The sequence below is a fragment of the Nicotiana attenuata genome, chromosome 1 (assembly GCF_001879085.1).
Source record: "Nicotiana attenuata strain UT chromosome 1, NIATTr2, whole genome shotgun sequence".
In the NCBI taxonomy this organism is placed as follows: domain Eukaryota; kingdom Viridiplantae; phylum Streptophyta; class Magnoliopsida; order Solanales; family Solanaceae; genus Nicotiana; species Nicotiana attenuata.
In genome coordinates, this window is record NC_031989.1 from 59,646,355 (window position 1) to 59,670,434 (window position 24,080).

The window sequence follows — 24,080 nt, forward strand, 5'->3', positions numbered from 1 at the left end:
ATAGATATGTAATGTTTTCATAAAATGCCGTGGAATGGCCTTTTCAATATATCCATAGAGATTTTCGCTATTATATTATCATGCTTATAGTTATAGCAAGATACCTATATGCACAAATTACACTTAGGATGTAGTACTTCATGACCATGAATTCTATATGCTTTAAGCAATTTAAATCCTTTGGGGATTGTCATATAAGTACAGTCAAATAAGCCATTTAAATAGACTTTAGATGTATATCAACTTTTCATGTCATGCTAGACATATAAGATAAATAAAATTGATTGCACACACCATTGACTTTATACTTTCAAGTGTTTGAACTGCAGGTCCAAAACAACATGTCTTTCATATGAAACCAATTCTACTTGAATTGTTTCTCTAGACTTAAGATCCTCATATATATATTTAGTGTTATTATAGATGTCGTCGACAAATATTTTATATCGGTTCTAACCTCCTTATTTTTCATAAAGACATAACATAGAGATCTCTTCATTCATATATTCAGGTACTTGAATCTCTCATGAGAAGTGTTATGTCATGTGATCTTCTAAATCACTTGCCTCCTTTATTATGGTCATTTGCTCATCTTCTTTATCAAGAAGTTTATTTGAAACCAATTTATCTATATCCTTTAAGTGTACCATAGACTTCGCCCTTCTAGGACATATTCTAATAGGAGCATTTGTAGTGAGAATATAGTTACTTTCTTTGGGTTAGCAAATGTCTGGCATGCTTTGCAATATATTGCAGATGAATTATCTTTTTATGAACTTCAAGTTCATATTATCTTATTCAAGGATCTAGATGTAAAAATGATAATTTATTTCACGTAACTTTTTCTCAATTGTTTATCATGTCTCCCCCTCATGTTAGAAAAACTTACTTGTTTCCTCAACTTTGAGAACCTATCTTTGTGTGTTATAGTGTTAATCAAAATATACCCATCTTTGATTCATGACTCCTATGAACCTAGAGCTCTGATACCAACTTGTCGCGACCCAAGTTCGCCCTCCGTGAACAGTCGTGACGACACCTAGTCCCTACAACTAGGTAAGCCTAATAAATGCGGAAAAAGAATCAATTGCGGAAAGAAAATAATTAAAAAAACGAGATAACAAAATGAAACAGTGTTTAAGATGCCGCCCGGCATATAACAATACAAGAATCTCAACCTAACACTCCCAAAATCCGGAACTCCATGAAGCACAAGCTATGGATATGACAAAGTGCTCTCCGGAATGTCTAAAACAAAGAAAAATACATAAGGGCTATAACTATTAAAGAGAATAGAAAGGGACTCCTCGGTCTGCGGACGCGGCAGATATACCTCGAAGTCTCTAGAGAAAATGCCTCGCCTCAAGGGTGATAAGACTGAGTCGAAGTACCTGGATCTGCACACGCAAAAATATGTGTAGGAAAGGGCATGAGTACACCACAGCGATACCCAGTAAGTGCCAAGCCTAACCTCGGTCGGGTAGTGACGAGGAAGGTCAGGGCCCTACCGGTTATCAATATATAAGACAAAGTAAGAAAGTGTAAGGTGCAACTGTATAATCAAAACAATATCAGTAAATGAGAAGAAATCACAGACAATATACACCTAGTACACATAAATATCGACAGGGGATCTCCCGGGATCCCGTCCCGTAGTCCCAAACGTAAATACTTGGGGATCTCTCAGTATCCTCAATATATGTGGTAGGATCTCTTGGTATCCCGAGGATCTCTCGGTATTCTCAATATATGTGCTAGGGATCTCTTGGTATCCCGAGGATCCCTTGGTATCCTTAATATATGTACTGGGGATCTCTTGGTATCCCGAGGATCTCTTGGTATCCTCAATATATGTGCTGGGGATCTCTTGGTATCCTCAATATATGTGCTAGGGATCTCTTGGTATCCCGGGGATCTCTCAGTATCCTCAATATATGTGCTAGGGATCTCTTGGTATCTCACACTACCGTCAAAATCAATATATGTGTAAGGGATCTCCCGGAATACTCATCCATGGTCCTAAAATAAAAAGACAACAATAATCAAGGAAAGAGTCCACAATTTCATTCAAGAACGAAACAGTTTGAAGTAACACAGTATAACGGTAAGAATAACAACAATTACAACAGAGAAAATATCGCAAAAAGAGTACAGCTTAACAAAGAGATAGCAACCGGGGATCTACCAGGATATCGTCCTGTAGCCCCCAAATGTAAATATCCAGCAATCGGGGATCTACCAGGATACCGTCCTGTAGCCCCCAAATGTAAATAGCAAAAACACAAAGATAATCAACTCAAACCAATTAATATAAAAAATAGACAGGTCATTCTAACCTAACATGCTGCACAGAGTTCACATAAACAGTTTAAGCATATAGGACAATTAATACACTTAAGCATGCTTCCCTAAACTACATACAAGTAATGTTCAAAAAGAAAGAAACACAGTTAATTTACTTAATGAAAAATGGGTTTCCAACAATTAGCACGTGTACGCACTCGTCACCTCACGTACACGGCATACATATAACAACAATACCAAATCCTAGGGGGAATGTCCCCGCACACAAGGTTAGACAAGCCACTTACCTCGAACCAGCTCAATCGAATCTATACCACGTTCTTGCCACGAGTATCCGACTCCAAATGGCCCAAATCTATTCGAAGTAATTGCATAATATAAATAACACTTCAAGTAACTAATTTAACTAATTAATTCTAAGCTAATACACGAAATTAGGAAAAATGACCAAAATGCCCCCAGGCCCACGTTTCAGAATCGGGTAAAATTTACAAATTTAGAATCCTCATACTCTCACGAGTCTAAACATACCAAAATTATCCAAATTCGATGTCAAATTCCCAATCAAAACTCGAAAATTAGGTCTAAGAACTTTTTCAAATTTTCCCTCAATTTCTCACCCCAAATCCGAAATTAGATGATGAATTCACGTTAGATTAATGGGTTATAAGCAAAAAGGATTTAGGAACCATTAACCAATTGATATCTCTGAAAATATCTCAAAATCTCGCTCAAATCCGAGCTCCCAAGCTCTATTTTGATAAATATGGCTAAACCCTCGACTTTGAAATTTTATATTCTGCCCAGGCAATTCCTTCTTCGCGAATGCGGAAGGACCCTTGCGTTCACGAAGCACAACTTCTCTTGGTCCAATTTTCCTTCATCGCGAACGCGATGTCCCTGTCGCGAACGCAGTGACCATCTTCCCCCTCCCACGCGAACGCGGGACCATCTTCGCGAACGCGTAGGTACAAGACCTCACAGCTTCGCGAATGCGGGAACACCTTCGCGAACGCGAAGCGTTAAAATTCCACCAGCCCCAGCTCCTCTTCGCGAACGCGAGACCCCACTCGCGAATGCAAAGAAGGAAACCAGAACTGGAGACCTGCTGCATTTTCTGCAATTCTCTAAGTCCAAGAATGACCCATTGAGCATCCGAAACACACCCAATGCCTCCGGGACCTCAAACAAACATGCCAACCAATCCTAAAACATCATTCAAACTTGTTCCACCCTTCGGAACACTCAAAACAACATCAAAACACCAAATTAACATCGGATTCAAGCCTAAGAACTTCAAAAACACTCAATTTACGCTTTCGATCAAAAAGTCTATCAAACGTCGTTCGAATGACCTGAAATTTTACAAGCATATCACATTCAACACTACAGAGCTACTCCAACTTCCGGAATTCCATTCCGACCCCGATATCAAAATCTCACTATCGAACCGGAAACTTCAAAAATTCAACTTTTGGCATTTCAAGCCTAAATAAGCTACGGACCTCCAAAATACAATCCGAACATGCCCCTAAGCCCGAAATCACCCAATGGAGATAACGGAACCGACAGAATTCCATTCCGAGGCCGTCTTCACACTGCTCCGACTACGGTCCAAATTCTAAACCTTAAGCTCTCTTTTAGGGACTAAGTGTCCCAAAACACTCCGAAACTCAAAATCGAACATTCCGGCAAATCAAAATAGCAGAAACAAACACGGGGAAAGCAGTTAATAGGGGATCAGGGCGTTAATTCTTAAAACGACCGGCCGGGTCGTTACATCATATAACCTATATCAAACTGATATAGATAACTTTGTTCTCATAAGAAATAGTTTAGCTATTAAGTGGAGGCACTCAATAAATTATTTTGCTAAACCAACTGTGATGTAAACCAACTTATCAAGATAAACTGTCTTATATAGAAAATATGGAAATTATGCTCGAAATTAAATTACTGAGCAAGTTACCTCGCAAACACCGGTCAGTTTGCGGGTTAATAATAATCACACATGTAACCATCTCATTGATGCATCTTATGTGGTATACATGACAGGTGAATGGGCCCATATTCACCTTTGATATTTCCAGCATTCATGGGATTCAATCCCAATTTTAGTTAGTCTATAAGCAACATAAGAGAATTCGTAAAGAACTTTCTAGTTCTTTAATATTTAACCATGTGAATTCTCTTTTATTTTTGCACATCATACTTAGATTAACATGATTAAACCAATTATGCTAACTGCATAAATTATCAATATTGGTAAGCTTTAGGTTTACACCATGACGTGTGCAATTATTAATAAACTGCAAGTTTATCGTGATATGGGTTTTTATATCAATAAACATCCACTTTATTGTGGTATTCTTTTATTTATGTAGTACAAAATGGAGAATAAAGCGGGTAACTTTTCATATACATATTACCCCGCTACAAGCTGTAGTAATAGAAGATATTAAATCTTTCATTTATTTATATAGTATCAATATAATCAACGGCTTTCGCGTATACTTTGGAAACTGAATAAGTTTCTTCGAGACTTACTACAACACAATACCTTATTGGTAATCAATTGTGTTCTCCAAAATAGTATAATTGGCTCTTGCAGAGTTCTCAATTAATTTTGTAGTACCACATATTCATCACATATTCATCAACATCCATATGATGAATATCTCTTTTGAAGAGAAGGTTATACCAAAATGGTTATGGTCAAAATTATATGCAAGATCTGTTTCTTTCATTATCGTTATCTTTTCATAATCGCAATGCCAAAATATTTTGGTGTACAATAAGTGCGTGACCAATGACTATTTATGCTATAATAATGATGTTTTTTTCTTATATAATCTCAAACCTCCTTCTAGAGGTGAGTGTGATATATTCACTACCACTAGCACGTTCATATTCTTCCAAGAACGAATATGTATTCATAAATCACCTATTGTCACATTCACATCATGAATGGACCATAATGATCTATATGTGATATACAAAATCTCATGTCAAGTCGATGACAAATATTACTTTCACAAAGTGAAGGATTATTTTGAGAATCCTTATTATTCTCATTATCACAATGATGATGATTATATTTTCGTATATTGCCACGTCCACATCCATTGATACCTTCACGGTAATAATTTTATCTTCTTTCAGACTTATTATATATTGCTATCATATTCTCTTAAGGGGAATGAGAATGAAGCAAATTCAATGGGACGTGTTTCCACTTCTTTGCCCACAATCATACATGAATTTGATCATGGCAAGGCATAAAAATTTTATCGCTTTGGGTGGTTATAATTTCTTACAAACTCCACCAGAGTTACAATAAAGATTTATTGTCTTTGCTTGTATTTAAAATCAAATTATAGAATGTCAAGAATTTAAAAGAGAAAAATAAAGTAAATTACTTACCTTAAATCGAGAATTTAAACATGAAGGAAGTTTTAATGGAACAATTGACAATCATTATTCCTAACGCAAAGCTTCTACTCAATTGGTTAGAGTTAGTGCTTATAACGTGTTATGAAACAATAAAAGAAGAATATTGCAAAGAAAGAGAGAGAATTCTTATTGCTTTGAGATGAATTACAATGTAATAGAACCTTCTATTTATAAGAAGATGGTGACTAGCCACCAAGTAATACACCCTAGAATCTCTTTAAATATAGACATTCACCATAAATAAAATTTTATTTATAACAATTTATTGCTTTTACCCTTGCGTTAGCTGCCAATCTAACATTGTACTCCATTATCAAGGAAATTCTACCAAAAGAGAGAGAGAAGACAGAAGCCTAAGTTTGGAAATGAGAAAATTCGACGCGTGGCCGGTGTTTTTCCGGAGGGAATGGAGCCGCAACTGGCCGTTCCTGGTGGGTTTTGCCGTCACCGGCGCTATCATCACCAAAATGTCCCTCGGCCTCACTGGTCTGCACTGTATTTCTCTCTTTTCTATTATCTGTTTATATATCTCAATCTCTCTGTTATGATGATTGAATCTGATTATGTTTTAGCGATGTTTGAAACTTTTGCAGAGGAGGAAGCAAAGAACTCTCGATTTGCGCAGAGGCATAAGAAGTAAGTCCTGTAACCTTAAATTGAATTTATGCTGTAGATTGGATGGTTGTTACGTGTTGTATTGGATCGTATTGTTACTTTAAATATAATGTTTGTTTTGATTATTACTTAAATTTTATTTTCGTATCGTTAAATCCGTTGTTACGTAACAACGAAAAGTGCCACTTTACGGAGCGACCGGTTAGGTGTGGTCGCGTCGTTACCTAATTCTTTTCTTTAATCTTGCTCTTTTTTATTATTAAATTCTCTTACCCTATGTTTTTATCTAATAATTTTACCTCGTACCTTACTTTTTCTTTATAATATTGCAAGTTTATTCTTCGTATTATTAGTGCATGGCATCATGAAATGACATCAAACAATACGATCTATTCGAACATTGTATACATCAAAACGATACACTAATACAATACAATAATTTACGATACATTATGAAACGATACATAACAACCATCCAAACAAGCTGTAAGGGCAGCTAATGAACGGAAATTTAGCTTTTAGGCTTTTATGACTATGTATAACGAGCTGTAGTTTTAAAGGGTTTCTTGTTGAGTGCAAAAGGATTGTTTATGTTTCCTTTCCCGACTATAAGTACCTTATCAAAAAGACATTCCCGATCATAAGTAGATGATAAAAGGTGAAACATTTTTTCCTGAAGTGCGCCAGAGTTTGAGGCAGAGGATTTATTTTTGTAATTCAGGAGTTACGAGTGGTCAAAGCAAGGATGTGTGCCCTGAAACTATAGGATATATGAATACCTTTGTAACAACAATAATCTCAGATGTAGAAAGGTAAATTTTTTATGTAGGGAAGTTTTAGGAGTTTTTTAGGGGTAATGTAGAAGAAAAAGCTTAGAAACTCATGCTAAGAACTGCAACCGAGTTGAATAGGATACTGAGCCTAGTAACAAAAGAAAGTTTCCGGTTAGAAGACAGATCGAGAGACAGGCTAGAAAGTGAGTTCCAAAGGCTTGATTGCGAGCTGTAAAGAATCCAGAAGCTCTGGTTGAGTCAGGAAGAATCAATTAATGTAAGATTCGGAAGAGACTTAAATGCTAGGAGTTTGAGGTAATGAACAATTTCCCTGTTGTGATACAAATCCAGTTGCCTCGGCTACAAAAAGAGATGAATTAAGGTGGAATGGAGATAATGCCAACCGTTTCTCCAGTAAATCCTACTATTTTAGTTTGGCTAAGGAGAATGCCCTGTGGAAACATTTCTGAAAGCAATTTGGAGGACAAAAGCTCCGCCAGAAATTACTTCCTTTGGGTGGACGACCATACATTATGCCATCCTAATTCCTGACAACCTGAAGAAATGGGGCTTGATTCTTTGCAATAGATGCTACATATTTGACCAGACGATGGTGGTATATGTTTCTAGCTCGTTTAGAGCTGTCTTGAAAAAAATTATGTCCCAATCAGAGTAGTCAAAAGCAAAAAGTGTAAAAAGCGCCAAGGTCTTTTAGAGCTTTAAACGCAAAGCGCAATTTAAGCGTGGGCTTTAGCGGTTTAGCCAAGAAAAGCGCTAATGAAGAAAATTTAACTATAATCAAGCCAGCGCGCGCGCGCGCGTGTTTTTTGTGTGTGTGTGGGGGGTGTTGTATGTGTGTGTTGTGCCCTTGAAGACAGAACCATGAGTGAAGGTGGACATGCATTAGACAAGAGAATGGAAAGACTATAACATGTTGCTGTGCTCTTAAAGATTACCCATCTGTGAAGGTGCATACGCCTTAGCACCTTGATGCCTACACTAAAGCGCCAACCGAGTGAGGGATAGCGCACAACCCGGGCTTCCCCGAGCTTCAGGGTCTAGGTGAACTTAAAACGAGCTTTAGCAACGCTGTTACGAATGAAAAAAGAAGCAAAGAAGACATGATAGATGATAGCATGTACATTGCACAGCAAATATGGAAGGAGGGAAGCAGGATATGGGAGATGATACTATTTTACATAGCTTCGCAAATATTGAAATAAAGAAGCAGGAAAAGCATTTAAAAGCAATGTGATAGGGCCTGACAACTGGTTTTTTTGGGGCAACCAGAACAAGTGGGTGTCTTTATTGATTTCTGAGCTCTTTGTGGAGTTTATGTACATCTTTGTAGTCTGCCAAGTTGGTGCTTTTGCTTGTTATAAAAAGAAAAAAAAAATAAACCAAAAGGGAGATCAAAATAACTGACTGTAAAGGAACAGGATTAAGGGGTGTTGAGTTATTGCTCAGAAAGTGGGGGAGCAAATTTTATCAAAAAGTGTGGGAGATAACTTTACTTTATTTGGTTGTCTCTTGGGCTATTTAAGATTTTTTACATGGTCTATCAAAAAATGCTTGATGTACATGGTTTATGCCTTTGGGTGCGTCTACAACAACAACATACCCAGTGTATTCCTACAAGTGGGGTTTGGGGAGGGTAGTATGTAGGAAAGGCCTTACCCCTACCTTGTGAAGGTAGCGAAGTTGTTTCGGGTAGACCCTCGGCTCAAGGAAAGCATAATCACAGCAGTAATGAGTAATGACAAAGACTACGGAAAGAAGAGCAGTAACAACAACCAAAAAAATAACATAACCGAAGTAAATGAAACAACGAGTAGTAAAAGAGATCTAAGACTAGGAAATACGAGAATAACAGTAGTACTACCGGTAAGAAAGGGAAGTATAGGTTTGAAAGAGAAAAATGCTCGACTACTTACTAACCTACTACCCTACTCCTCGACTCCCACACCTACCTATCAAGGGTCATGCCCTCGGAGATCTAAAGATATGTCATGTCTTTCGTGATCACATCTCCCAATACTTCTATTGCCTACCTCTACCTCTCCATGGACTCGCCATAGCCTTTGGATGCATCTGTTCTAAAAAAATTCAGTTGACCTATATAAATAGAATTATGTCTGAGTTGGCTAGAACACCAAAAAGACCTTGAGTTTAGTGCGACTGGAGCTAATTGGAACCAACTTTGTTTGTGTACAGCTCTTGGTCTCTTTTAATGGGCTTTTTACATCACAATGACGGCCAAACAATGTTTCCTTATGGAAGATTGATTAGGTTATTGGTTTTAAATGTTCCTCTGAATATAATTTGCCCTGACATGTTGGCGTACTATTCTTAATGTCACTCATCTACTGTTAATTGCAAAAATATATCATACTTTGTTTCAGCTGTAATCTCTGTCAGTATAGTGGAATGTTATGATCTTATTCGCCTAGAACTATGAGATATGCTGAGAGTAGCGGGATGAATTAGCGCGCTTAAAGTCGTTATATTATCTCATTGAAGTGGGATAAAAGAAGCCTTAGATAATTTTCTCTACTCCTGCTTGAAGCTTAGCAAGACAAAAGCAATGATGTAAAAACCTCTTACATTACCTGGATTATGTTAAAGGGTTTTTATAGCTATTGGTCTCATTGTTATCCAATTTTTGATTAGTAAGTGAACCCAAACCATCTGATCTGAAAGCTCTATTAAAGTTTGAAGATGCACCCCATCTCAAGGTGAAGGTGTTTAAAGTAAGATTGCCTGAACCATGTGTCTCGTTGGATTGCTCAGCTTAGAACGAAAAGGAAAAGAGTTATGTGGTTAGAGTAACTAACATCTATTCATATCAGGAAACTGTGACCTTTTATTGCTGAAACCACCATAGTATTTGAGAGTTGCTCTTTCTGAGCTCCGAATGCTCACTGTACGTAGAAACGAATATTATTTTTCAACTGTGATAGATCCTGGTTGATATTTGTGGTGTTGAAGCAACATAAATTATTACTGTATTATTTCTTATTTATTTTGTTGGCTTCTAATGTGGAGGAAAATTTCATCTGTTTCATTCAGGTTTCGTATAAGGAACAATACTTGCTAGATTAGTAATGGATTTATCTTATGTCACTAATCTTCTAACTTGTCTAACTTGTTTTATGTGATTGCAGTTAAATCTTGTCATGCTTAATTTTGCTGCTGAGTGGAGATTACCATGCTGGACAGGCCTCTTTTTGGTACTATATTTTATTTTTACTGTCGAAGACAAATTTATATTGCATAAAATGCCTCCCAAATCTTTTGGTGGAGACTAAACTCATGTTATTGGAAGCTATCATTTAACTGAAAACTGCTTTTGTTTTCTATACTACTAAACTAAGGATTTATCTCTCAGAACCCTCCTTGAATGTGAAATATTCTGAGATTTCTTTGACAATCTCCTAGTTCTATAATCACGTTCGTCTCGGTAGCAGACAGCTGAGTTCTACCTTCCATAGTTTTCTGTGATGGTATTTGACTGGATCTAGAGTTTAAAATGTTTATGTGACTTATATATTATAGTAGCAATAGTGGAATAAATAAGTTGGACTGTCTTATGCAACAAAGATTTATGGGTTTTGGTTTTTGATCATCCCCATGCGTATGTACACGAATGGAAGGATGCTGATATCTGTTGTTTTCAATCCAATGAAATATGCAAACAAGGATTTCTTTCTTATTTTTGTTTGCCATATGTTACTAAACCCACTGATCTATCAGCATTCAAGAGACTACTGCGGCAGACATCCATGCCTGTTATTGTGTCTCTTTCGGATGGACCTTATGTCACGTTCCGAAATTGGATGGCACTGATGGGAACTTAGCGAGCCAAAATTTGATGGCCGTTGTAATTAGCGAGAATTTGTTGACGAATTTAGATGGTGACTCCATTGAATAAATCCTTTTTTTTTTCCGGGCATATTTGAGAACCCTTTCCCTGTTTTCAAATGAAACAACCTTTTAAGTGGTGAAAAGGGGAACGAAAAGGAAAGATATATAAACTACTAAAGAGACCTGGATTTATTCAGATAACAGATTAATATGGTGTTCTTTTGAATTTTTGTTGTTTAAGGAAAAATTTACCCGACCCACATGTTCCTCGAAAAATTAGTAAACATTTAAAATATGTTAAAGTAGGCGTGGGCATCGGTCGGTTTGGCTCGGTTATGAATATTATCGGTTTAGCATATCGGTTATCGGTTTACAAATTTGATAAATCGATAACCGAACCGATAAAATATCGGTTATCGATTAATCGATTAATCGATTATCGATCATTATCGGTTCGGTTATCGTTTTACCCGATAAGAAAACTCAATCAAGAGTTAAGCAGAAAAGAGAAGACAATTCACTGGGTTAAGCAAAAAAGAGAAGAACTCAAATATAGTATACTACCATTCTGCGTTTTATCGAGTGGCTACAACTGGAATAGTACTAATTCTTCAACAATAGTTGTCTAAATACATTAATAATAATAAAAAGTAGTAGCAATTTTACCATAAAATTAACAAGTCCAAACATATAGTTCTAACAGTTCAAATTCAAGTTAATAAGACAACAACTGCTCAATCTTTATAGGCTTCACCAAATAAACTGGATATTGTTTGTCAAATGCCTAACCTGAAAAAAGAATCCACAGAGCAAAACATTGATATGTGCCTGGGCAATACTAACACAGAAATAAAAAACACCTAGAAGGCAAGAAAATGTTGTCCTGTTGTCAAAGCTTAGCGTACTGTAGAAAGAATAATGTTAAAAAATATACCCGAAACTGATGAAGATTGTCGATTGAGAATTGATAAGTGCGAAGAGAAAATGGTAGTAGGTGTGGTTGCACAACGTGAGCTCACAAAATTAAGAAACGAAAATAAAAACTAAAGAATCATTAACTGTGAAAATTACCAATATGAAGATGAATTTTGTTATAGAAATTAAAAGCCTAATGTGTAAGATTAAAGACTTACGCTAGGAGTAACTAGTAAGGTCTATGAAGAATGAAGATGAAGCAACTGAAGAATTCGGCTGAGAAAGAATAGGAGAGAATGAACTGAAGCCCCAGCATATGTATATACTTAAGGGTAAAGTCGTAATTTTATTAATTCTTATTGGGTTATCGGTTAACTCATTAACAAAAATGGCAAACCGAGGCCCGAACCGATAACCTGATAGTGAAAAAATTCTAAACCGTTACCGAACCGTTAACCCAATAACCTGGTACCGATAACCCATTAAATAATTAACGGTTCGGGTTATCGGTTTTACCCATATATGCCCAACCCTACATTAAAGGACCAAATATACTCCTCTACTATTGTTTAAATTAAATAATTTGAGTCTATCATCTTGCGTTGGGTAAATTTGTAAATATACCCATATTTTAACGAAAGAATGACATTGTATAGTCGCTCTCAAAATAATAGCCCAAAAATGTATATATATTTTTTTATATATATACACATTCTGTATGTTAACTACAAAATTTATACTCCCTCCGTTCCAATTTATGTGAACCTGTTTGACTGGGCACGGAGTTTAAGAAAAGAATAAAGACTTTTGGAATTTGTGGTCCTAAACAAATCCAAATGGGGCCCAGAGTATTTGTGTGGTTATAAAAGCTTCTCATTGAGGGTAGAATTGTAAGTTTAAGCTAAATTATTACCAAATTTAGAAAGGGTTCATTCTTTTTGGAACGGACCAAAAAGAAAATAGGTTCACATAAACTGGAACAGAGGGAGTACAAATTTTATGCACTTTTTCAGCTACCAAATATAAATAGTTTCTGGCGCGGACTAAAAATGTTGGGGAAGCTACTAACTATGTCCATTTATAAGTAGCTTATTACAAAAATTGGCCAATTCATTAAATATTACTAATATTAGCTAATTAGCTATTTGTAGTCAAAAAAGGCCAAATTTTGCTTTCTTTTGAGTGAGTGTTACTAGAATAGATTGGATATACCTTAAGGAGCTTGAATCTCAGTTTTGGAATACTTTGGTGGAGTTTTGAGGTGGTTTGAATTGAAATTCGAAGTAGAAGATGAATATGAAAAAAATGATACGTGTATCACATATGTATTATATTTGTATCAAATGTGTATCACATGTATATCTATGTATACCTGTGTGTGAGATACATGCGTGATACATGTGTTGCAGAAGAATTTTTTGAACTCGATTTTAACTATGAATTTTGATATCAAATCAGTCCAAATCACCTTCAATATTCCTCAAAGTTTGTATATTGACTCATCTATATGTTTTCAATGAATTTCAACCATACCCATTGAATAATTTCCTTTTTTGCTTTTTATATATATATATATCCTTTCCGTCTTTGTATCTAATGTTGCTAATCATGCTTAAAAATATGGAATGAGATTTTTGCGTGTGATTTTTAGAGAGAAAGAACCTTATTTATTTAGAATTTTTAATTTTTATAAGTGTTTTGCTAGTTTCTGTAAGTTTATGATTAATGGCTAGAAGTTAATAAGTTGAAACTTATTTGTGATGGGGCATTTGCATCTATACTCGCTTTTTGGGTCACATTTTAACTTGTACCCGCTTTGCAAAAAAAATTATAAGCGTACCCACTTTTTCGCGTAACTTCAGCATACGGGCCTGAAGTAGGAAAGACAATCACGCAAACTTCAGCATTCTAGTAGACGGGCCTGAAGTAGCAAAAATTGCTAAACCAAGTGTGCTGAAGTTTTTGTCCTAGTGCTGAAGTTTTGTTCTCTATGTGCTGAAGTTTTGTTCTCTATTTGCTGAAGTTTTTATTTGTAATTGCTGAACTTAAGCATTCTAGTAGCTGAAGTTTTGTGATGCTGAAGTTATTTAGTTCATTCGTAAAAACTTCAGCACTATTAAGCTGAAGTTTTTTTATCCTGGATTCATTAGTTTTGTCATTAAGCTTTTTCAAAAACTTCAGCAGAAGATGCTGAAGCTATTTAGTTCATTTGTAAAACCTTCAGCACTATATAAGCTGAAGTTTTTGAAAAAGCTTTGTAACATACTAGATAAATAATCACCTTATTCTTTCATAGTGTATTACTACTATAAAATATTCAGATTGCCAACGGTATCTAAATCATAAATTTGGAAACAATAAACGTGAAAAGAACAGAATTATCATGAAAAGAATCACTAAGTGTGGCCTTAAACTTTCCGTACGTGGAAATATTCATAAATTATTGTCTACTAACTTACGTAATTATTAATAATTTATTTTTAAATAATCTGATTAACCATACTTATGGCAATCATCCCATGAATTGAAGTTTCATAGCAGCACCAACATCAGCAGAAGAAAGAAGAAGAAGAAAACAAAGGAGGAGAAATAGGAAGAGAAAGGGGGCTGAAGTTGTTTAAAAAGTGGGTACAAGTTAAAACTTTTTAGAAAATGGGTATAAATTAAATGAGGGTGACCAAATAGGACGCCCCACGCAATTTTTACATTTCTATAAGATTCTCAAAATGATAATATGCCTATTTTAACAAGGAATTTTTACCTCCTATAGCAAAGGTTAACACCTTATTTATTTTAAATAAATACCATTTAAAAAAATTATATTCTATAGATACCTTTTAATGTTTATAGCAAAATATTAAATTTTGGTTAGCTCCTACCCCTAAGCCACTAAATACGCTATTCAGTTACTCTATTTTCTTTCTCTCTCTACTTTGATACATGCCATTCTCTTCCCCATTCCCTGAAAATACGATGCTCAATCTCAAAATTCCTCTCACCCACATCACCTACGTTCTCTCCGATCCCAATTTCTCCAATTCCATCGGACGTTGCTTTCTCTTAAATTTTTTAATGTATACCCAATTTGAGCAAATTTCAGACACTACTTTCACTTCCTTCTTCTTCTCTTTTTCTTATTTTCTTTCTTCTCCCTTCTTCTTTGTTGCTGTTTGAAAGCTATAGGTATGTTAATATTGGAGAAAGAAGAAACTAAGTGTTTGGATTCCGATAATGTGAATTGTGGGATTTGTTTTGAGGAATATAAGTTTTTTTCGATCGACGTGCACAACCCAGGGGTTTTTGCTCGACGGCGAATTCGCCGTAAATTAGGGTTTGTTCTTGAACAAAGACGACGGAGTTTGGGGCTAAGCAACTTGATTTTCTGTTAATATATTTCAATGTATTTTCAAGGTATCACGTTGTATTTTCATGTATTTCATTGTATTCATCGTCTTTTTTTTATTGTAATTCAATGTATCTAGCTGTATTCCATGTATTTTATTGTATTCACTGTCTTTTTTTTCATTGTATTTCAATGTATCCCTTTGCATTCTATGTATTTCATTGTATTCATTGTCTCGTTATATGCCATGAATGTATTCATATGTTTTTTTTAATTAATATAATTTATGTATTCAAATGTATTATATAATTTCTCTGAAGATTGCTATGTTTTTTGGGTATTTTTCGGTTGAGAATCTTTTTATAACTGGAAATACAAATTTTGTATGTTATAATTGAGTTTGTTGAGTTATATTAGGAGCCTATTATGTTAATTGATTCACTTTCTCTTTAAAAACAGTGTAATCCCCTGTTTCACGCCGTGAATACAGTCGAATACAATAATCTGTCCAGCTGTAATACCATGTTTCACGTCATGAATACAGTCGAATACACTCGAATACAACAACTGATTAGCTCGACTTCCCTGATTTACGCCTATTTTTGCTATTGTATTCATGAATACAGTAGCTTAAATACATCTAATAAATCTTATAACAACAGAAAATGTATCTACAATCCGCAATATAGCAAATAGAATCTATATGTAGCTAATTACCACTAAAAGATAGCGCTTTATGAAAATTTCTCTTTTAACACCATAACACTTGGCAGCCTCTAGTCAAAGCCCAACCCAGAAACTAAAATCCCGAAACCGGCCTAAAACCCATGACTCGTCTTACGCGTGTAACAGGGTAATGAATGAACTCAACCTTCCTCGCTAGCGGAGTGATGGTGGTAAAATCGACCCAGCATTAAAATTGGGTTTCGAAAAATCAGCCGTGAAATACAAACTATTCTAACATGATAAATAATATATAAACTAGTAAATTAGCGCGATCATTAAATGAAATCAAAATATAGTTAAATAATTATTGTTAAAACTCTTATATAACTAAAAGATATAAATCTTCTCTTATCTCAATTCTTCAACCATAACACTATTAATGGTTCTAATTATATTCTCAAGTTTGATACCAAACTGGAACAAGAAAACCCAGCTCAAGAAATTCAAGAGATAATGTGTTCTTAAGCAAAAAGCCAATATATATATATATATATATATATATATATTCCCAAATCCCAATTACCAGTTGGTTTCTCATGTTTATATTTTAAATAAGTGAAGGAGTTGTGACATAAAAAGGGAAAAGAAAATACAAAACATATAAACGATCAACAAAATGTTGGCCATTCGCATTTGTCAGATTTGTATGTATCAAAAGATAAATGTAATAATATAATTGTTAAAAAACAAAGTAATAAAATTGTTAAATGTAGCATAAATAAGTTACCTTGGCAATTATTAAAAAAAAATTGATGTGGATGATCTATAATCGTTTTATCTATTGTAGAAAGTAGTATGGCAAAAGATAATTATATTATGAATATATAAGTAAATGTAAGAACTGACCGTCTTATAAGCTTTGAATCTTTCACTAAAAAGTTGTACGTGTCCTTTCATTAACCATTTCCAGTAAACTTGAAACGCCCATTGCTTTATTTAAACTTGAACGTAAAAACTGAAAGACGCGCTTTAGATGAATATCTTTACTCTTGTTGTCGTCTATTTGCTTCTTTTTTTCATTTCATCCCTACATTGTTCCTCAGGTATCAAGACATTCTTTTTAGTATTTTAATTTTGTTTGCATCAAGGATAACTCATTCTTTTTAAAATTTTTATTTCTTTTTTAAAATTTACAGTTTATGTAACTTTATTTGGTCCGGTAATTTATACAAAATTATTTGCCTTGGTGCAGTTTATACGGTGGAGCAGAGATGAGAAACTTCGTCAATGTTGAATTTTTCTTTTTGGATCAGTATGTGTTTTCCTCAACTCTCAGTATATTTTGGCTTCCACATTATTATTTCCTCCGTGTAGTTGTAATTTGTTTTTTTATCCTCTTGAAGTTATCAAATATATTGTAGCGAGCATGTCTATTTGAAATGCAAATTTGGTGTCTTACTTCTTTGACGAGAATCAAAATGAATATGTTGGAAATTATATTCCAATACGATTATAAGAGATTTTTAGTTAGTAATTTGTTGTGAGCTATTAAGTATATTTCTTCTAAAATTTGACTTTGATGAGTGGATTAATTCGCTGGTTCATAACTATATTTTATCTACATGTTTGACAAGAACGTTAAGCCTCATTGCAGGTGTACCACTAAAACTTTTTCTGATTCGTTTAAATCGAATCTCTTACTGTCAAATGTTCGAATTGATTTTTTCTTCAGGTTTTACCAATCGTTCTTTACGATTATGTAACGACCCAACTGGTCATTTTGCTTTCTAGAACCCCGTTTTCCTAAATAAGACTTTTCGTACTTGCTTTTACTGATTTATGGCTTGCGGGGATGGTTGGTTCGGGATTTGGAAGAGTTTGGGTTGAAATCGGAACACTTAGTTCCTTAAGGTTGGCTTAAAAGGCCAAGTTTGACTTCGGTCAACATTTTTAGTAAACGACCTCGGAATCAAGATTTGAAGGTTCCAACAGGTTCGTATGATGATTTCGGACTTGAGCGTATGTCTGGATCGGGTTTTGGATGAACCGGGAGCGTTTTGGCGCCTAATAGTGAAAGTTGATTCTTTAAGGATTTCAAAGTTCTTTAAATTTGATTTGGAGCGGAGTTTTGTGATATCGAGGTCCAAACGGAATTTCGAGTCCAGTGCCAAAGTCACCGAATGGATAAGTCGCCAATCCCTGGACTATGTAATGTACTTTATCTGCTGGGTTATGGGCGGACATTTTACTAGAGGTGAATAGTTCCATAATGTCAATTAAGACTTGCACGCAAAATTTGGTATCATTCCGAGTAGTATAAGTATGTTTCGGCACAATGGAAGTAGATTGAAGAATTTAAAGTTCATAAGCTTGATTCAATTGGTTTTAGGGTATGATTCTTAGTTTTAATTTTGTTTCAGGCGTTCCGAGGGTTCGAGCGAGTCAGTTTTATGATTTCAAACTTGTCAGTATGTTTGGGCTGGGCCCTTGGGCCCCCGAGTGTCAAACGGACGAGGCTCGAACTAAGTTGAAAATTTGAGAAGGAGCTGAAGCTCTAGTTGCTGTCATAACCGCACCTGCGGTTGGGCAGCCGCAGGTGCGAGCTCGCAGGTGCGGTGGAAGCATCGCAGATGCGGCCCAAGGAGGGGAGCCCAAGTTCCGCAGATGCGGCTCCTCTCCCGCTGAAGCGGAACCGCAGGAGCGGTCATCAGTACACAGATGTGGCCGCAGCTGGCCCGGCCCATTTTCACAGAAGCGGACAATAGCCCGCAGAAGCGAGACCGCAGATGCGGTCAACGTATCGCAGGTGCAAAAATCGCTGAAGGCAGTGGCCTTTATTTAATAAGGGAGTTTGTCATTTTTGACATGTTTCACTCCATTCTTGGGGGATTTGGGAGCTTCGAAAGGGGAGATTTCAACCTAGCTTTGTGAGGTAAGTAATTTCTACTTAATGTGAGTTTAATACATAGTTTATGGGCAGATTGCAATATGTAAATTAGCGAAAATTATAGGTTTAGAGTAAAACCTAGGATTTTGATAAAAATGAGATTTAATCACGAAATTTGTTATGGAATGTAGTAGAAATTATATATTCTTGATCCTAAAGTTATGGGTAACAACTTTCTTCGAAAATTTTCGGGATCCGGGGACGAGGGCCCGGTGATGAATTTTAGGAACCTTGCATCTAGGGTTGGAAAATTACTTTAATAGTTAGAATATGAACTCTTGAGCATATATTGATTAGTTCTTACCCCATTTGAATAGTTTTGGATCGTTGGGCTCCGATTTGAGGGCTTGAGCGCATTCTTGAATTTGAAAGTAAGCTTTGGGCAAGGTAAGTCTCTTTCTAACCTTGTAAGAGGGAATTAACCCCATAGGTGAATTAAATAAATGTATATACCTATCTGTGGGGGCTACGTACGTACGTGGTGACGAGAGTCCGCGCGTAGCTACTATTATGCTTATTGTCCGGGTAGTTTAGGAGTCGTATCATGCTATACTTGCAATACTTGCGTCCTTACTTGTCATTATAATCACTTAAGGCATGCTGGAAATTGGTAAAACAAATATAGACGGTTATACTCACTTACTTAAGAATTTGTATGAGTTACTTGACTGAAAATGGGTAATGTGTGTTTTCTTGAAAATAAATTGTTATTTGTGTATCGGGCTGAGTGCCTCGGTAGTAAATAGATGCATCTATTGTTCGCGTCATTCGACCCTCTGGCAGTGCACAATTTAATTTTATATTTGACCGGGCTGTACAACCTCGGCATAACCTACGCATGTTATTTATTTGGAACTTCCCGTGATTTATACTGGTTAAATGCTTTGAAACGTAAGTCTTTACATGATATGACTGAAATTGACTTGTTGTTTATGAAAGAATGTCTTACTTCTCCCAGTTCTTAAACTGTCTTTATTATTCATGTTGTTGATGCTTAGTGTAACACTTAAATTATATTATTATTGGCCCTAGTGAGTGTCAAGTTGATCCCTTGTCACTACTTCTTCGAGGTTAGACTGGATACTTACTGGGTACATATTATTTATGTACTCATACTACGCTTCTGTACTTAATTGTACAGGATCTGAGGCAGGTGTATCTAGCTACCCGTCCGACGAGCATTCCTGATATTTGATCGAGATTTTACGGTGAGCTGCCCCCTTCTGAGCCGTTCAACAGAATGCCAGAGTCTCTCCTTTTGTTATTACTGTCTATTCTATTTCAGGTAGTAGGATAGTTATATTTTTGTACGTTCTACTAGTTGCCCTCGTACTTGTGACACTAGATCCTGGCACACACATTAGTAGACTATTATTTTTGGGTTGCATTCCTATAATTATGATTTCATTTAGTCATTCCTGTTTCAGTTGCTTTATAAATTTGTTATTTATCGACTGTTTTAAATTTAAGTTAAGTAAATGTTGGGATTGTTTAATAAAATAAATGAGAACTCACTAGTTGATTAGTGTTGGCTTGCCTAACAACGACTTTGGGCGCCATCACGACCTGTAATGGAATTTGGGTTGTAACAACATGGTATCAGAGCACTAGGTTCACGTAGGTCTCGGAAGTCGTGGGCAAACCTAATTGTGTCTTGCGGATCGGTACGGAGATGTCTGTACTTATCTTCGAGAGGCTATAGGATGTAAGCTTATAGGATCTCTAGGCTGTAGAGAAAGGGCCTATGATGGAATCATTGAATCTCAGCGACGCGGTGAAACTACTTTTTATTCATCTTCTATCGTGCAGTTGATGGTATACTAAATTTCCTTCTTCTATTCTCTCACAGATGGTGAGGACGCGTACGACTGACGTTCCAGACCCAGGAGGAGCTGCTCCCTTCGTTGCTAGAGGCCGAGGCATAGGTCGGGGGAGGGCACCGGCCTGAGTTAGGGGACGAGGGCATCCCAGAGCTGCCCTAGTTGCACCACCAGCGGATCCAGCAGGGGATCCTATTGTTGAGGAGCAGGGCGAGGTGCCCGCAGCAGAGCCTGCCCCGGCAAATTTCACGACAGCGCCGGGCTTTCAGGAGGTCATGGGCCGTATGCTCCGGTTCATGGATTTTATGACCCAGGCTAGTTTATTTCCAGCAGACCTAGCCACATCTCAGGCGGCAGTAGGAGCACATACCCATACGGCTCAGGCTCCTGGGCATGCAGCCATAGTGTATCAGACTCCGGGCACCCTACCCGTGGATGGGGCCCAGCTAGTTACAGCAGTGGCACCTGAGCCCAGACCAGTTGCGGACGGCGATCCGTAGAAGTTATTGGATAGATAGACTAAGCTACACCCTCCTATCTTTGGAGGTGAGCGTCATGAGGATGCCCTGAATTTCGTTGATAGGTGCAGGGACAGACTGCACAACATGAGGATATTGGAGCCTCATGGGGTTGACTTCACTACTTTCCAGCTGGAGGGCAAGGCCCGTAGATGGTGACAGTTTTATGTTCTTGGCAGACCAATGGGTTCCCCTCCCGTTACTTGGGTCCAGTTCATATAGCTCTTCTTGGATAAATATATTCCACCCTCTGAGCGGGAAGAGTTGCGGTATCAGTTTGAGCAGCTTGAGCAGGGCCAGATGTCAGTGACCGACTATGAGGCGAGGTTTTTTGAGTTGTCTCGCCATGCACTCATGATACGTCCTACTGACGTAGAGAGAGTGTGGAGATTTGTTGCGGGGTTGCACTCCGGTATCATGGCCAACATGGCCCGAGAGGTTGAGATGGGGACTTCTTATCAGCTGGTAGTAGAGATTGCTCGAAAGATTGAGGGCTACCGTCAGAGGGGTAGAGAGCAGATGCAGCAGGACAAGAGGGCCCATTTTTTCGGAGAGTTTAGAGGTGCCCCGGCTAGGGGTAGAGGTCAGTTTGGGAGGGGTCAGCCTAGCAGGCCCCCATATTCAGCACCACCACCTCCTCGAGGTGCTCCAGCGCGCCCCTATTTCAGCGCCATACCAGAGAGTTCTTACCGCCCACCAGTCATCCAGGGTTCTTCCAGTGGGTACTCAGGTCCCCAAGGTTCTTCCAGCTCCTATTTTAGTGCTATATCGGAGAGCTCATACCGCTCATGGGCTATTCAGGTTTCTTCCAGTGGGTCTACAAGCCATCAGGGCCAGACATCAAGGCAGCTGGTCAGCGCACCGAGGGGCTATTTTGAGTGCGGAGATCTCGATCATATGAGGAGATACTTCCCCATACTTCGGGGAAGGCAACGCACCAGGGTCAATAGCCCATAATTTCAACACCGGCTGCCCGGCCGCCCAGAGGCGGAGGGTAGACTGGTAGGGGCCATCCTAGAGGTGGAGGTCAGGCAGGGGGAGGTCAACCAGCTACTGTACAGTCAGGTGGAGGCCAGCCAGCAGGCGCTCCAACCAGATTCTATGCTTTTCCGGCCATACCAGATGCATTGGCCTCAGATGCCGTTATCACATGTATTATTTTCGTCTGTGGTAGGGATGCTTCAGTACTATTTGATCCAGGGTCTACCTATTCATATGTATCATCTCTGTTTGATCATTTCCTTGGTATTCCTCGTGAGTCTTTGGGTACTCCTATTTATGTGTCCACTCATGTGGGCGATTCTGTGGTTGTGGATTGGATCTATCGGTCCTGTGTGGTCACATTCTGTGGTTTCAAGACTAGAGCGGATCTCCTGTTACTTGATATGACTGACTTCGAGGTTATCCTGGGCATGGACTGGTTATCCCCATATCACGCCATTCTAGATTGCCATGCCAAGACTGTTACTTTAGCGATGCCATAGTTACCGAGGCTGGAGTGGATAGGTTCCTCAGTTAGTACATCTAGTCGGGTTATTTCTTTTCTGAAGGATCGATATATGGTCGAGAAGGGTTGTTTGGCTTATCTAGCTTATGTTCGGGACACCACCGTAGAGTCTTCGACGATTGATTCAGTTCCAGTAGTTCGGGAGTTCGCTGATGTGTTTCCTTCTGACCTTCCAGGCATGCCATTGGATCGTGATATTGATTTCTGTATTGATTTGGCTCCAGGTACCCAACCTATATCTATCCCACCGTACCGTATGGCTCCGAAAGAGTTGAAGGAATTGAAGGAGCAACTTGAGGTGTTATTAGCAAAGGGGTTTGTGAGACCTAGTGTGTCACCTTGGGGTGCATCAGTGTTGTTTATGATGAAGAAGGATGGGACTATGCGGATGTGCATTGATCACCGCCAGTTGAACAAGGTTACCATCAAGAACAAGTACCCGTTGCCGTGCATTGATGATTTTTTTGACCAGTTGCAGGGTGCTAGGGTGTTCTCTAAGATCGACTTGAGATCAGGGTATCATCAGGTGAAGATTCGGGACTTAGATGTCCCGAAGACTGCTTTCCGTACTAGATATGTCGATTCTGAGTTTCTGGTAATGTCCTTCGGCTTGACTAATGCCCCAGCGACGTTTATGGATTTGATGAACATGGTGTTCAGGCCTTATATTGATTCCTTTGTTATTGTCATCATTGATGACATCTTGATCTACTCACGTAGCTTGGGGGAGCACGAGCAACATTTGAGAGTAGTGCTTCAGACATTGTGAGAGCAGAAGCTATATGCTAAGTTCTCCAAGTGTGAGTTTTGGCTAGAGTCAGTAGCATTCTTGGGGAATGTTGTATCAGGAGAGGGTATTAAGGTGGATCACAAGAAGATTGAGGTAGTTCAGAGTTGGCCATGTCCCACTTCAGTGACTGAGATCAGGAGTTTCCTGGGGTTAGCAGGTTATTATCGTCGATTTGTGCAGGGCTTTTCATCCATTGCAACACCTCTGACTAGATTGACCCATGAGGGTGCTCCTTTCCGTTGGTCCGATGATTGTGAGGTGAGCTTTCAGAAGCTCAAGACGGCCTTGACTACAGCACCGGTTCAAGTGTTGCCTTCCGGTTCGGGGATGTATACGGTATATTGTGACGCTTCACACATTGGCTTGGCTTGTGTATTGATGTAGGAGGGGCGAGTTATTGCATATGCTTCGCGTCAGCTGAAGATTCATGAGAAGAATTACCCTGTGCACGACCTAGAGTTAGCCACGATTGTTCATGCTCTTAAGATATGGAGGCATTATCTGTATGGGGTGTCATGTGAGGTTTATACTGATCATCGCAGCTTACAACATTTGTTCAAGCAGA

At 37.8% G+C, this 24,080-nt stretch overlaps 1 protein-coding gene across 1 annotated transcript; it reads left to right on the plus strand.

Annotated features, from left to right (window-relative positions):
* LOC109227393 lies at window positions 6,028–6,397 on the plus strand. Its single transcript, XM_019392539.1, has 2 exons — window positions 6,028–6,243; window positions 6,351–6,397. Exons 1-2 carry the CDS (start codon window positions 6,123–6,125, stop codon window positions 6,395–6,397), a joined length of 168 nt encoding a protein of 55 aa, XP_019248084.1. The 5' UTR covers window positions 6,028–6,122.

What these genes read in the sequence shown, in the direction of transcription:
- LOC109227393 (XM_019392539.1), top strand. Translation starts at nt 6,123, where the DNA reads ATGAGAAAATTCGACGCGTGGCCGGTGTTTTTCCGGAGGGAATGGAGC. An exon ending in AATGTCCCTCGGCCTCACTG is followed by an intron (nt 6,244 to 6,350) that starts GTCTGCACTGTA and finishes AAACTTTTGCAG; the next exon opens with AGGAGGAAGCAAAGAACTCT.